Source organism: Pseudophryne corroboree, chromosome 3, assembly GCF_028390025.1.
Source record: "Pseudophryne corroboree isolate aPseCor3 chromosome 3, aPseCor3.hap2, whole genome shotgun sequence".
Lineage (NCBI taxonomy): Eukaryota > Metazoa > Chordata > Amphibia > Anura > Myobatrachidae > Pseudophryne > Pseudophryne corroboree.
Window position 1 is genome coordinate 452,614,489 of NC_086446.1, and position 16,366 is coordinate 452,630,854.

Below are 16,366 nucleotides of genomic sequence, written 5' to 3' on the forward strand. Positions count from 1 at the left end.
CTGATGGATGCAGACAAGGGGTCGGATTCATTTCTTATTGCGGGTCCCGCCCCCGTGAGCGCACGCCGGCAGCTATTCAAATGTTGCTGCTGACGGGTGCGAGAAGTTCATTTTAGCTCACTAAATGCGTGTAAAGACACCCGTTTGGGCGCCCAAACAGACCTTTTCATGCTCGGGCACACGATAAGTGGGGGCAAATGAATATTGCCCTGCGATCTCCCGTCACTTTAGAGTTTAAAAGTAAACAGTAAAAATATACTTTTTATAGAATTGGAAATACTAAACTTCAAATAAATTGTAATATTCATTACATTACTGTGTAGAAAGTTTTTGTTTTTTAAACTCTCTTGAAACCTGGGGGCAGATGTATTAACCTGGAGAAGGCATAAGGAAGTGATAAACCAGTGATATGTGCAAGGTGATAAAGGAACCAGCCAATCAGCTCCAATATGTAAATTAACAGTTAGGATCTGATTGGCTGGTGCCTTTATCACCTTGCACATATCACTGGTTTATCACTTCCTTATATCTTCTCCAGGTTAATACATCTGCCCCCTGGTTTCTTATTTTTCCCTTCAGTGTCCTCCTCATGCAGACACACTCTCTCTCTCTCTCTCTCTCTCTCTCTCTCTCCTCTCTCTCTCCCCCTCCCCTTACTATCAGCTGACAGTCCTTCTCTCCTCCTCTCCATGCTGTCAGCTGCTTTCCTGGAACACAGTTTTCAGTTTTCTTTCAGACAATTTGTTTTGTGCTTATCTGTTTGCCACATTGCTCTCAGAGGAACATCCTGCTCTTGTCTTTAGTCTGTCGCCTTATTTTACAGTTTCCTATTTCAAGCCCTTTCTAAGATCTCTCCTGCCAGACAATGTCTGATGCTGCTAGTCTCAGGAAAAATTTGCAATGTAGCATTTGTCTGGATTTGTACTTGGACCCTCTATCCCTTATATGCGGGCACAGTTACTGTCAGAAATGTATTCATGAGCACTGGGACAATGAAGAGCTCCAACAGATACCCTTTACCTGTCCTGATTGTAGGTCTTCCTTTACGGCGCGTCCAGAACCATGTAAAAATGTCAGTCTCTCCATGGTGGTGGAAGTACTAAGAGAGCAGAAACAGAGAAGTTTTTCAACCCCAGAAGAAGGTAGCCACAATGTTTCAAATGCGCTATGTCAGAGGCACAATGAAGAACTGATTTATTACTGCCGCACAGAAAATCGCTGCACCTGCGGCACATGCATGTTAAGGAGCTGCCGCACTCATGACGTAGAGAGAATTAAGATACAAAGTAAGCAAGAGAAGGTGAGAAACAATATAGTACTGTATTGAAAGTATCTCATACTGTGTATATGTCGTTCCTGCAGAAGTGAGATAGAGATGGTCATCGGTGTGTTTCACATCGATGGAAAACATAAACTGATCCATCGTCGGTACGTGATCAATGGTTTCTACCATCGCCTTGTAAGGATATGTGCTGCAGATTCAGCAATATCCGGCTTCTCTGTACATTGAGTACTGGCCTGGTGCTGAGCTGCAGCAGTTAGTTAGTTTCTTGTCTTATTTCACTTTTTCGGAAGTTACTGTTTCCTCTGCTAGCCTCCCCATCACCTGGTGTCTCCTGTGCGCCACAAAGTGACAGGAATGCTGGAAGAGGAGTCACAGACTCAGCGAGGCTTCCTGAGGCTTCACTCCCACAGTATATTTATTTACAAAGATAGAGGGGGCGGGGCAGCCTTGAGCCCCACCCCACCCATCTCGGTACACATACACACTGACTGTTGCCAGCCGAGCTGTCACAGTATGTTCAAGCAGTAGAGCACTCATGAAATTAGGGATGGCCATCGATGGTTACCATCAATTGTACCATTGATGGACAACCTTGATTGGGTGAAACCATCTGTAAGGGAACTATCGATGTTTTACCCATCGATGGTCATCCTACTTTAATATTGAGTGAGTTGCGGGCCAATCAGGGCACAGGGGCGTGGCTTCATGGTTGTCAGGGGTGGAGCTAGGCTCTGTGTCCCCGACACCCTTGTGGCGTTGAGGGGAGGGTCCAAATGGTGGCAGGCCAAGACCGTTTTTGGGACGGCAGTGTGACGTCCCATAATTTCAGTTAGAACACACCCCACCCAAATCTAAGTCCCGGACCTGACCCAGCTTAGAACCGTGTTCCAAATACCGTGTCAGACTCTGGGGTATATTCAATTAGCAGTGATAACGGACTTTTCACGTGAAAAGTCCGGTTTTCGGGTGAAAAAACTGACTTTTCACGTGAAACGCAATTACAGGCTATTCAATTATCCTGGAAAATTTATCGGTGATCATTTTTTCACTAATTTCACTTCACCTTCTCTGAAGCAGGTGAAAAGTTGGGAAAAGTCACTATTTTAAGGTAAAAATGTTTGGATACGGTACAGAACTCCTGGGACACCCCCCTTAATGACTAATTAGGCACGTTGAAGTTTTTAATTATTTTTAATTGACCAATAATGACATGTCATTTTTGTGGTGAAAAAGTAAAAAGTCATGGAAATTGGGGTTCAAGGTATGGGACAGGTATATTGGGGTGCTTTATGAGTGGGACAGGTGTTTTTTAGGCTTGCAGATGGGAGTAATCAGTCTGTTTCCACTTTTTTTTTTTAAGTACCCTAAAATTACCCAAATATATACTTATACCCATTTTCATGTACCCCAAATTTAATGAGAGCATTTATTTTGCTAAAAAAAAATAGCTTTCTATAATTTTGTTGCATTTTTAAAAAAATACATATAACAGCCATTTCACACAATTTAAGTCCCCAAAAACGCTCTAATGTGATCTCTAACACACTTCTCTTCTGTTTTCCTATGTTAGTTTAGCATTTTTTGGGGTACAGGCTGATTTCCCCATTTTCACCTGCACTTTTCACTGCAAGAATTTTCACGTGAAACCCGGTCGGAATTGAATAGGTCGAAAAACGGAGCATTTTCGCGGCAATTTTCGTCCGATTGCCGCGAAAAATTTTCGGGCGCAAAATTGCCGCGAATTTGCGGATAATTGAATACCCCACTCTGTGTTTTAGTTGAAAAGTGGAATTAGTTGCTAAGTTTTGTATTTAAATGAGTCAGTTATGGTCATGTGCGCAAATCCTCCTTCGCTGGATCATTGTATTTCTCCGAATAGGAAATTCCCTAACTTGCTGAATAATATTTCACTTCCTGAAACCATTTTAAACATGTGGGGGTTTCAAGGTTTAAATCACACATTTACTAACGGATGATTTTTGACATCATTTTAAAAAAAATATGTCAAAAATAATGTTAGTAAATATGGAATTTAGGGGTATATTTACTAAAAGTCGACTTGGGTTGATTTTGAACAATTTTTTTGTCAGTGTTTAAAGAAAAAATTTCAAAAATCATCTGTTAGTAAATGTGGGATTTAGACCCTGAAACACGAAATTGACCAAAAATCGACCCAGATCAACTTTTAGTAAATATAACCCTAAATCCCACATTTACTAACAGATGATTTTTGAATTTTTTTTTCATCCTTTAGTAAATGTGTGATTTAGACCCTGAAACACAAAATCAACAAAACATCGACCAAAATTCGCTAAAAATCGACCCAAATCCAACTTTAGTAAATATACGTTGTAGAGCCTGTGATGAAAAATTGTATATGTATTTTTCCTGTACCCTCTTCCCACTACAGGTGAAACTCGCAAACAATCTGCTTGCCAATGACTGCCAGCAGAAGTCCATAGAAGAACAAATTGAGGAATGGACGCTGAAAACACAGGACAGTAAGGTATTGAAGTGCATGTTTGCTGCCCAGGGGCATAACTAGAAATTTTTCTACCCCAAGCCAAAACATTCTCTGGCATCCTCCCACCCATAATTGCCACTAGTAAAGTGATGAATATGCGCGTGCCACAAAAAAGGGGGCATGGCCTTGCTGAAATGGGTGTAGCTTTGCTTAAAGGGACGTCGCATTGCAGGAAAAGACTACCTTATACCCCAGTTTTGCAACCTGCACGCCCAGACGTTGGCCACCACAGGAAAAAAAATAATCCTGATTCAAGCCCCTAACAGTATTTGTAATTTTTCCTCCTCAAAGTAATGCCCAGTATACATTATGCCACATATCGTAATGCCCCTGACACATTATGCCACACACCGTAATGTCTGTGACACATTATGACACACACCACAATGCTCGTTATACATTATGCCACACACTGTAATGCTCCTGAGACATTATACCACATACCACAATGACCGTGATATAGTATACCACACACCGTAATGCCTTTGACACGACACACACAGCAGTGTCCGTGACACATTATAACACACACCGCAATATTCCTGATACATTATGCCACACACCGCAATGTCCGTGATACATTATGCCACACACTGCAATGTCCGTGATACATTTTACCACACACCGCAATGTCTGTGATACATTATGCCACACACCGCAATGCCCATTACACATTAAGCCCTACAGTAAGGCTTCTAGTTACTTTTAAATTACCTGCTCATTGCCAGGGGTTTCATGCCCTTGGTTCTATGCACGTTGCCAGGGGTTTTCATGCTCAGGGTGTCATGCTCGTTGCCAGGGGTTTCATGTGCTAGGTGTTATGCTTGTTGCCAGGGGTATCGTGCTGGGTGTCAAGCTCATTGCCAGGGGGTAATATTCGTTGCCAGGGGTTTCATGCACTGGGTGTCATGCTCGTTGCTAGGGGGTAATGCTTGTTGCCAGGGATTTCATGAGCTGGGTGTCGTGCTTGTTACCAGGGGGTAATGCTTGTTGCTAGGGATATGCCCCCAGTGCCAGATATTCCCCCACATTGCGAGATAAAAATATGCCTCCATAGTGCCAGAAACATATATTCCCCCCAGTGCCACATATGCCCCACAGTACCACATACACATATGCCCCAAGTGCCAAATATGCCGCCCCCCCCCCCAGTGCCAGATACACATATGCCCCCAGTGGCCCATATGCCCCCCCCAGTGCCAGCTACACATATGCCCGCAGTGCCAAATATGCCCCCTCCAGTGCCACCTACATACCCTTCCCCCGCTGCTGTGCTGTCCAGGAAGGAGGGTAGTGGTATAGTCCGGGAAAGAGCCAGAGGGCACAGCGCGCACCTCTCCTGTGTCCCTCTTGGCGGCGGTGTATAAGTCAAATGAAGTGCCGGTTCATGAGTTAATCAGAGCTCGCGGACCGGCAGCTGCAGCTCCTGATTAGCTGCCGGTCCACGAGCTCTGATTGGCTCACAAACCAGCACTTCATTTGACTGACACGCTGCCGCCCGCCGCCAAGAGGGACACAGGCGCGCGCTCTGCCCTCCGGCTCCTTCCCGGACTCAGTCTCTGCAGCAATCAGTGGCTGCGCCTCCAAGCCTCCGCAGTGGCTGTGGGGACTGTAGTTACGCCACTATTGCTGCTCAGTATGACTTAGAAACCTTATAATACCAGCACTTGTAGAATGCCTGACTCCCTGACATAGTACCAATCTCCCTGCAGAGTGGCTGTTATATTCTTGGATCAGTAGAAGTGCCATTTCCCTGCATTGGTCATAAGGCACAGTCCCTATGGCTACATGCATTTTAAAATAAGGTTTCTCGTGGCCACTTATATGAAACCTCTTGTAAAACACGAGGCTGAAGTTAGAAGTGAATAAGAAGCTGGCCGAATAAAAAGCTAACACCATACAGAAGCAATCATGAGAAGTATCAGAGTATTTCATCCACACGTAGGTCTTACTAACTGTTTGGGGCTCATTTACATTTGGATGTCAGTCATTTTTATGACACGCTTCTCAAATGTAGCAGTACATGTCCGTGCTGATAGGTGTTACTTTCCCAATCTCCCTAAAATGCTTTTTCATAGGTAGGCAAGTATGTGCTGTATTAGAGATGAACACATGTCTGAGAGATGTGCAAAATATAATCAGAACCAGAGAAGGAAATTTATGTTGCAGTTCAGGGTGGTCACTTGGGTAAGTGACACCTGGTGCAATAAACAGCCTCTCTCCCCCCTGAAGTGGGCTGAAAAGAAGGTGTAACTTAATGGGAAGGGGGAGTGGCCTCACGACCCAAGCACGTTTTCATCACTCTGGGATGCTGGGCTGCCCCTGGAAACTTGTCGGCACTGCCAGCTCCTCAGTGACAGTAGCTGAGTGGTGCACAATAATGTCACAGTGTAGCACCCAGCTCCCTGGCACGGGGCATGGCTAGGATGATGCAGTTGTGACCACTACGCCTCCCTGTACTGCCTCCTTGCATTGTCACGCCACCACCCGCCCTCCTGCACTGTCACACCCCCCACACTGCCCCCCTGGTTGCTCTCTCCCAGGAACCAGGAAGTCGGCAACTATGTAGTGTACACGTCCCCAAATGTATATACTATGCATGTATGGTATAATTTTAAATCCTACTCTTAGTCAATATTAATGTTGGTCATAATACTGTGGTGATACTATAAAACACTGCACTTGTATTTACCATAGTATGTGGATTGAATTGTGTGTGTTTGTTTCTTTAATCAATTAAAAAAAGAATTTGAGTCTATCACAATAAATAGAAGTGTCAGCTGTAAATGGAGCTTGTGAACACTGAACAACCATGGGGAGGGGCGGTCTTCCTCGAGCCCCCACACATTAGGGGCCCCCACATAGTGCTTTGTGAAGTGGAGGAGTCCCCTTCGTTGGCTCAGCCATTTATTAACAGCGACTGCCGAGGAGCTCCTCCGTCTAGAGTCAGTCCATGATATGGATGTAGAATCCCGCGAGACAGTGACCCGGAGCCGTCTGTTGCTGTAGCATCCAGGTACAACACTGCGTCCAGTCTGTATGTCTGTGTGTGTGTAGGGGAGGTGCACTCAGGATTTGACATCACTCTCAACAGTGGGGGGCCCCCACAACTTCATTGCCCCTGGGCCCCCACCAGCCCTTAATCCAGCCCTGACCATGGGTGTTCTTGGGAAGTGTCCTGAAGTGTTTGCAAATAAAGGTCTTCTCATGGACATGTTTGTTTATTTATTTATTTATTTATTAACAGTTTCTTATATAGCGCAGCATATTTCTTTGCGCTTTACAATTAGAACAACAGTAATAGAACAAAACTGGGTGAAAACAGACAGACATAGAGGTAGGAAGGCCCTGCTCGCAAGCTTACAATCTATAGGGAAATAGGCATTGATACACAAGGATAGATGCTATCTATTGCATAATGGTCCAAGAGAGTGCTAGGTCCACCAGATTGCTAGGTTCTTAATGGGTTGTATGGGATTGTCACTGATGTGTCAGAACGCGTCTGCCTTCCCAAACAAAGATCACAGCCACAGACTTATCTGAGCACCCCATAGGCCCTCGCTGTCGATGGTGCGCTGATGGTGGTGTGCTAAGAACCACCAAATGTTGTTGCAATGCCCTCAAACACTAGAAAAGGGTGTCTCAGTGGGGATGTAGTTATGTGACCGGTGGTCAGGAGGCCTCCGGTCACTATATCTCATCCAACATCCCGCACACGCACAATCCCGATGGTCGGCATGTCGAACAACAGGGACTATTGTCTACGACACCCATAGAGTGGGAATATAACCTGTCGCCACCGACCCCGCAGTGTGGCGAGTGAAGCAAGCCAGCACGGGGCTTCTTGGGCTCGCCACCCCATCCCTGCCAGCATTTCGCTGCCGGGATCCTGCCGGTCACGCATACCACACCTGCTTGTACTCTCCATCACATGCTGGTACCCTAGGGCAAGGCTGACATTAGCATTTGCATAGTATCGCTCCAGCTGTACCGACGGCCGCTATTACGGATGCAGCAGCGTCCACCTCTAAATCAGGTCCTTGTAACTGGGTGCTAATGGGGCATTCGCACATTGGTGGTCGTTGCCGATTTTCGCTATGCTGCGATTTGTTGCTAAATGTGCATGCGCATGGTACGCAGGGCGCATGCGCCAAGTCATTTTACACAAAACTTAGTAGATTTGCTGGTGTTCGTGCGGCGCTTTTCAGTCGCACTGCTGATCGGTGAATGATTCACAGGAAAGGGGCGTTTCTGGGTGGTAACTGAGCGTTTTCCAGGAGTGTGCTAAAAAACGCAGGCGTGCCAGGTAAAAATGCGGGAGTGTCTGGAGAAACGGGGGAGTGGCTGGCCGAACGCAGGGCGTGTTTGTGACGTCAAACCAGGAACTAAACGGACTGAGGTGATCGCAATCTGCGAGTAGGTCTGGAGCTACTCAGAAACTGCACGAAAATATTTAGTAGCAATTCTGCTACTCTTTCGTTCGCTATTCTGCTATGCTAAGAAACACTCCCAGAGGGCGGCGGCCTAGCGTTTGCAATGCAGCTAAAAGCAGCTAGCGAGCGAACTCGGAATGACCACCATTGGCTCAATTTAGCGAGGGCATGGAGACTTGCGGGCTATGCCCCTTTGTGTGTACCAGAAATCTGTCTGATATCAGATGGGTCTCTATTATTATTATTATAATTTATTTATAAGGCGCCACAAGTGTTTTGCAGCGCCGTACAAACAACACACATTAGAACAATACAGGATACACAGAACTTAACATCACAGAAAACTAAAATAGAGCACAGGTAACAATCGGCACCACTGTTCTCAGTACACACTACAGCCGAGATGTCAGGAAGCAAAGAAGTAATCGGCATACTAATGGGGGCGGGCAGCCATAGGAAGAGATGAACGGTCACAAGCGAGAGGAGATGCAGGTATAGACAGTTACTGAGTAGGAGAGAGCTGTGATTGAAGTGCAGGAGAAGAGGGCTGTGAGAACATGAGGGAAGAGGGCCTTGCTCCAAAGAGCTTACAATCTAGGGGAAGAGCTCCGAGTATAGAGCTGCTGCAAAATCAAGCTTATACTGATGAAGTATGATGACATCCAGGAAAAAAGCAAGTAGTCCAACCAAATGATGCACAGTTTTTATGAGACTTTCCAATCACACTCTCTTTTAGGAATTTCATGATAAACTAATTTCTGGAATATGTACTAAATTTTGCCAAGTGCAAAAAGCATTGGAAGCGTGTCAAACACTTGTCATAGAGTCTGTGAAGTGTGAAGAGCAAGCAGCGATGGAACAGGCATCGGATCATCTGATGCTTCTGCAGAGACACCTGGGGGAACTAAAGAAGCATCGTGTGGAGGCAGAACAGCTACTACAGGACACTGATACTGCATTTCTACAGGTGAACACAGTATTTCTAACTCCTTTGTTAGGCACCTTCCAGACAGGTTGATTGGCTGTAATGAGAGAATGGGTAAGAGTTGTGGTTATAAAAGGGCATATTTTATTAATATTTAGGGGTAAATGTAATAGGGTGTGAGAAGCCGGAGGTGCGGGACTTCACGTGAGAATGCCGTATTTTTATAGCAGCAATCATTTATAAGGCAAAACCAAGTATGGGTTACCTAGACCCGGCTAATCCCCTGTGAGCTTGCTGTTCCTGCTGACTCTCCTGGCGATGTTGAGCAGCGTATTGGGGTGCCGTGCAGGGGAATATAGGCTACAGGTAGACTCAGTGAAAAAGCAGTTGAATAGGTAGCAAATGCCCATATTAAGAGATAACAATTATATGAATGATAATGAATTGAAGGATTAGAGAAATGACCCTTAGACTTTGCTGTAAGTCCATTTTGAACAAATGTCACCCAAGTTATTTATGTATAGTGCTCACATAAGGCCTAATTCATGATTGCAAGGAAGCAGCTATGCTATTCCGTGTCATTAAAATTCTAATGCAGCAGGAGATATCTGTAGGAGATGGATCTCGCAAATGCATGCAGGCAGCATCTAAGTGCTGCGTCTGAAGATGCAGCATTGGATCACCATCGCAACCATTGGTCGCGATTCGTGATGGCATCTTGATGGTGAGTCTTCAAAACTTGCACCAGCCCTATAGCAGTTGCAGACTTTCTGTTTGAGTAAGGCCTCCAATATGAGTGGTTAAGCAGCTATGCATACAACCACTTCAGCGACATGCCAGTGACATTCCCACGTACATAAAATGGGCCACCTCCCAGTCACTGCCCAGGAACGCTCAGTACATTTCTGATACAGTGGGTCTCAATCACAACTGCGGCTCTGTGTGTACAGACAGTGTAATGCATGTGCTGTCAATTTTTTGGGGATATTCGCACACACTAACAAAAGAACACTCAACTCCAAGAACATCAGTATTGTGTGCACTATGGCCACTACTGGAGGTATCCATTGATCACTGATAGTTAGCAGCAATGGTGGAGATCTGATGTTTCTCGGCCATCAAGAGCAGAGGTCTAGTGGTGATGTGGCAATGTTTTTTTCCCATCACTCAGCACTTAGCTACGCTGTCCATTTCCAATTAGCCCGTCACATTCCATGTCCACAGCAAGTGATGCCCATAGATAGTTCAAACCATCAATGGGTTTCTGTCAGTTTTCTGCCATCATTGTCAAGTACCTACCTATGGTGAAGCATTTGGTGGCCATCCGTATCCTCCTCACAGACATAAACATTACGGTTAATTTTTATCCAACCAATTAATTTACCATTATGTTTTTGGATTGTGGGAGAAAACGTGGAGCACTCAGAGAAAACTCATATAAACACAGGGAGAACATACAATCCCCACACAGATGTAGTGTGAAGGCAAAGAGAAAAGAGAGAGAAAGAGGATGGATAAATAGGCGGAAGATATAGAAGATAGATAGTTTTAGATTTGTGAGGGTCTGTTTCCTAGCACAAATTAAAAATTGCAGTGTAAAAATAAAGCTGTCCAGCATTTATGGGTTAAATGCAAAAGCAGCCAGTATTTACCCTGCACACATAAAAGAAATATATTTGCACCCATTGCATTGCAACATGATTTGTCTTTTGGCACGATTTTTTTTTTTGCTCCCAACTTTGGGGTAAATTTACTAAGATGGGAGTTCTATTTAAGATGGGATGTTGCCCATAGCAACCAATCAGATTCCAGGTTTTATCTTCTAGAAGGTGTTAGATAAATGAGAAGTAGAATCTGATTGGTTGCTATGGGTAACATCCCATCTTAAATAGAACTCCCATCTTAGTAAATTTACCCCTTTGAATCAACCCGACTATTCACTACTAGTAAAGTAACATGGCAGTCTGCACGCAACTCCACCCAACTCCCCACTCTATCCAGCCCCCTACCTGCTGCATATACTTCCCCCTTCCCCGAGGGATGAGCATGAGGTCCTCCAGCTAAGATCTCTCCCATTGCGCAGCATTGGGAACCGTTGGAGGCTGGCTTCCCCTGCAAATTCATGTAGGAGATAGGATAGACCTTATACGATTATTATAAAGATAGATAATGCCTTGGTGGTCTCTTAAGCACTACAATCCCCATGTCACCTTACCTTGATATTTATTATTATTACCAGCTATTTATATGGCGCACACATATTCTGCAGCACTTTACAGAGAATATTTTGCCATTCACATCAGTCCCTGCCCCAGTGGAGCTTACAATCTATATTACAGTACCTATCACATGTACACGCACACACATTCATGCTAGGGTTAATTTTGTTGGGAGCCAATTAGCCTACCAATATATTTTTGGATTGTGGGAGGCAACCGGAGAACCCGGAGGAAACCCACGCAAGTTATGAGGAGAATATACAAACTCCACACAGTTAGGGCCATGGTGGGAATAGAACCCAAGACCTCAGTGCTGTGAGGCAGTAATGCTAACCATTACACCATCCGTACCGTTGATACTGCTGGCACTAGAGGCTGCTAACGCTGATCGGTGGTGTGTGTGTGTGTGTGGTACTAATCAGCCGGGCCCAGGTCTGATGGAGGGGCCCAGGTCCCCCCCCTCTCCTTACCTGTCAGCAGCAGCTACAGCTTTTCTCCTCAGTCCAGCACATGCTGCTGTGTGCTAGGCTGCCGTGTGGCCAGGGAGGTGCTTAATATACTATATTTTCTATATTGTTTTTCTAAGAATGCATGACCAGGCCTCCTGTGATTATGCCTTGCACCCTTAAAAGTACCTGGGCCCAGCCAGGCTCTCTACTGGCCTGCATGGAACTTCATAAGGTCTTCTGCAGCTTCTAACTCACCTTGTTCATCTACCAGGGTCTTCCTCTCCTGGTTCCTGTTGCGTGTGCTCCAGTATCACCAAATATCCGGCAGTGTGGGACCTTGCAAATGGATGCAGTAAATAGGGTTCTGCCTGAAATCACAAGGCTACTTCAGGATGAATTGCCAAATGCATTGCACCCTGAGATATTACAAGAAGAAAATAAAGGTTAGTGTGAGTTGTTGCTGGATGGACAAACTCTGTGGTGTATGTTATATGACTGTCACTCTGTACTTTAGAGACCTCAAGAACGTCTAGTGGTTTTCTCACAAATTCCACCAGTGGTGCAGCAGAAACCTCAAGGACATCTAGAAAACTGAAAGCTGAGCCATGTAGAGCTCCTGCAAACATGAGTGAATGCAGAGTAAGGTTTTATAAAGGTAATCTAGATATTTATCTGCCTGTCAAACTGTGGTATAAATAAAACTACACTATATCTAGAGCTCAGCCACATCACTGATACTTATACATTTTGTCTGGCAAAAAAATCTCTAAAAATACTTCATGGCATTTCCATATATACTTGCAAGGTCTATTTCCAAAGCAGGACATCTGATCTCACCTAACCCTTAATAAAAGCTCTGACACTAGCTACAGCCAACACACACAATCATACACCAATAACATGCTTATATGATATGAGGCCACTTTGTGAATCTTTTATGGACACATAGTTCTGATTTGTTAAACAGTGTCAGCATTAACGCCTGTTAAGAGACACCTAATATATGGTTGACCATTGTAATATAGCCAAAAAAATATATTTTGTTTTTAATTTCAGCATATCTATATTCATATTCCCAAAAGCTCAGGATATCTGCCAGTCACTGGCCAAACACTTCATTACCTGCATCTCCAAGTATAAAGAACATGATAGAATGAAAGAAATGAGCAAAGGATACTGTCCTGTGCCAAGATAACAGGAAACACATAGTTCTACAATGGATCCCACAAATTCATCGGGCCTAATTCTGACCTGATCGCAGCAGCAAAATCTTTCTCTAATGGGCAAAACCATGTTGCACTGCAGGGGGGGCAGATATAACATGTGCAGAGAGAGTTAGATTTGGGTGAGTTATTTTGTTTCTGTGCAGGGTAAATATTAGCTGCTTTATTTTTACACTACAATTTAGATTTCAGTTTGAACAAACCCCACCCAAATCTCACTCTCTCTGCACATATTATATCTGCCCCACCTGCACTGCACATAGGGGGTCATTCCGAGTTGTTCGCTCGTTATTTTTTTCTCGCAACGGAGCGATTAGTCGCTAATGCGCATGCGCAATGTCCGCAGTGCGACTGCGCCAAGTAAATTTGCTATGCAGTTAGGTATTTTACTCACGGCATTACAAGGTTTTTTCTTCGTTCTGGTGATCGTAATGTGATCGACAGATAGTGGGTGTTTCTGGGCGGAAACTGGCCGTTTTATGGGTGTGTGCGAAAAAACGCTACCGTTTCTGGGAAAAACGCGGGAGTGGCTGGAGAAACGGAGGAGTGTCTGGGCGAACGCTGGGTGTGTTTGTGACGTCAAACCTGGAACGAAACTGACTGAACTGATCGCAGATGCCGAGTAAGTCTGGAGATACTCAGAAACTGCTAAGAAGTGTCTATTCGCAATTCTGCTAATCTTTCGTTCGCAATTTTGATAAGCCAAGATTCACTCCCAGTAGGCGGCGGCTTAGCGTGTGCAAAGCTGCTAAAAGCAGCTAGCGAGCGAACAACTCGGAATGACCCCCATAGTTTTGCCCATTAGAGAAAAATGAAGATGTTGCGATCAGGTCTGAATTAGGCCCACCCTACTACACTATACAGCAAATTCACATCTACCCTCCTTGACTTCAAGACAAATATGAATCTCATAATAGTGTATAACTTCTAGTATGCAGATACAAATCATCTGGCTAGTAGTATAGGCATGTGAATATGATGGACAAATTGCATATTAAACTACATGCACTGCCCCTCAACCACAATAATGTACAGTGCCCATTAGGTTTAGTCAGTATGGAAGATATTTTTCTCTGTTTGGCCCCCTTCCTCTCAACTGACCATTAGATTATTCTGCTCTTAACACATTTAATATATCCTGAAACCAATGAATTTTCATGAACCAGCTCCGCTCTGCCCACCAGTATTCATTGACACTAGCTACAGCCAACACACACAATCATACACAACTAACATGCTTATGTGATATGAGGCCACTTTGTGAAACTTTTATGGACACATAGTTCTGACAGCTGTTTACAATTGCAGATTATCGTAACCTCACATTTGACCCTGAGACGGCCCATAAATACATTCAGTTATCACACCAGGACTGCAGGGCCTCTCACAGAACACGTCCCCAGAAGAATTCTGTTCCGGAGTCCTCAAAGCGGTTTCAGAGCTGGCAGGTTATGTGCACTGAAGGATTCTCTGAGGGAAGTCACTACTGGGAGTTGGAGTTATCAACTTTCTTTGTGGAATTAGGAGTAGCTTATGGCTCTTTAAAGCGTACCCCGGAAATAGAGAACTTAATTGGACGGAACAGCTATTCATGGAGCCTACAAGTACGGAGCATGATGATGCACCACTCAGTTTGGCATAATAACAAAGAAAGTAAGCTGCATGCTCCACAATATAAAAAGATTGGAGTTCATCTAAACTGCACAGCTGGCAGTCTAACCTTTTATGGCATTAGAGAGGGCAGTCTGGAGTGCCTACATAGCTTCTCCTGCCTTTTCTCTGAGAAGGTGTACCCAGTATTTTGGATTGGAGAAGACGCAAGTGTCACACTCCAACATAACCAAGATAGTCCAATGGATGACGTACTGTAGCATTACTAATCGATAAGATTTTGCAAACTAAAGGTGCATACACACAGTCTTCGATTTTGGCTACCTTCGATTTTGGACTATGCAATATTGACTGTGTGCTTGCAATATTGGCTATGTGCGATTTTGGCTACGGCCAATTTTGACTATACTTTAGTACTAGATAGTCAAGATTTACTTGCCTGCACCGTCTATCTAGCCTTGCGATACCGACCCCGCAGGACTGCGCATCAGGATCGCAAGGTGGGTAACATCTTGCGATTTGCACTAACTTTCCTTGCGATTTTGACTATATAGTCAAAATCGCAAGGATAAATCTCACCGTGTGTATGCACCTTAATACAGTCGTGAAGAAAACTTAAACTGATGTAGAATGTTGTGGTGTCCTGTTGTGCTGATCTACAGTTTCCAGAGCTTGTAGAAGAAAAATGATTTCTATAAAATACTCAACATTTACAACAACCTTCAGAATAGAGGGCAGTAAAGCACATTCCTCTTTATTGCTCTGATGAAGAGCATTATCTAACTTACTGACTGTAATTACTAAATTAAAGATTTGTGCAAGTATAAAATTCTAAAATACAGCCTATTTTCTTTTCTCTGACGTCCTAAGTGGATGCTGGGGACTCCGTCAGGACCATGGGGAATAGCGGCTCCGCAGGAGACAGGGCACAAAACTAAAGCTTTAGGATCAGGTGGTGTGTACTGGCTCCTCCCCCTATGACCCTCCTCCAAGCCTCAGTTAGGTTTTTGTGCCCGTCCGAGCAGGGTGCAATCTAGGTGGCTCTCTTAAGGAGCTGCTTAGAAAAAGTTTTTAGCTTTTTTATTTTCAGTGAGTCCTGCTGGCAACAGGCTCACTGCATCGAGGGACTTAGGGGAGAGAAGTTCAACTCACCTGCGTGCAGGATGGATTGGCTTCTTAGGCTACTGGACACCATTAGCTCCAGAGGGAGTCGGAACACAGGTCTCACCCTGGGGTTCGTCCCGGAGCCGCGCCGCCGACCCCCCTTGCAGATGCTGAAGATTGAAGGTCCAGAAACCGGCGGCAGAAGGCTCTTCAGTCTTCTTGAAGGTAGCGCACAGCACTGCAGCTGTGCGCCATTGTTTGTCACACACTTCTCACCAACGGTCACGGAGGGTGCAGGGCGCTGCTGGGGGCGCCCTGGGCAGCAATGTAAATACCTTTTATGGCTAAAAAATACATCACATATAGCCCTTGAGGCTATATGGATGTATTTAACCCCTGCCAGATATTACAAACTACGGGAGAAAAGCCTGCCGGAATAGGGGGCGGGGCTTATTCTCCTCAGCACACAGCGCCATTTTCCTGCTCAGCTCCGCTGTGAGGAAGGCTCCCAGGACTCTCCCCTGCACTGCACTACAGAAACAGGGTAAAACAGAGAGGGGGGGGCACTTTTTTGGCGATATTATATATATTTA

At 44.8% G+C, this 16,366-nt stretch overlaps 1 protein-coding gene across 2 annotated transcripts; it reads left to right on the plus strand.

Annotated features, from left to right (window-relative positions):
• Positions 1-558: 558 nt before the first annotated feature.
• On the plus strand, positions 559-15,575 carry TRIM65 (tripartite motif containing 65). 2 transcript variants are annotated; one of them, XM_063960571.1, is made up of 6 exons: positions 560-1,300; positions 3,696-3,791; positions 8,979-9,209; positions 12,107-12,278; positions 12,350-12,490; positions 14,367-15,575. In XM_063960571.1, the coding sequence occupies exons 1-6, from the start codon at positions 866-868 to the stop codon at positions 14,927-14,929; spliced, it is 1,638 nt and encodes a 545-aa protein (XP_063816641.1). In that variant the 5' UTR covers positions 560-865; the 3' UTR covers positions 14,930-15,575. The 2 variants fall into 2 exon arrangements, with proteins under 2 accessions (XP_063816642.1, XP_063816641.1); XM_063960572.1 differs by lacking the exon at positions 8,979-9,209 and having other exon boundaries at positions 559-1,300.
• The last annotated feature ends 791 nt before the right edge of the window (positions 15,576-16,366 follow it).

What these genes read in the sequence shown, in the direction of transcription:
- TRIM65 (XM_063960571.1), top strand. Translation starts at nt 866, where the DNA reads ATGTCTGATGCTGCTAGTCTCAGGAAAAATTTGCAATGTAGCATTTGT. An exon ending in TGAAAACACAGGACAGTAAG is followed by an intron (nt 3,792 to 8,978) that starts GTATTGAAGTGC and finishes ACTCTCTTTTAG; the next exon opens with GAATTTCATGATAAACTAAT. An exon ending in ATTACAAGAAGAAAATAAAG is followed by an intron (nt 12,279 to 12,349) that starts GTTAGTGTGAGT and finishes TCTGTACTTTAG; the next exon opens with AGACCTCAAGAACGTCTAGT.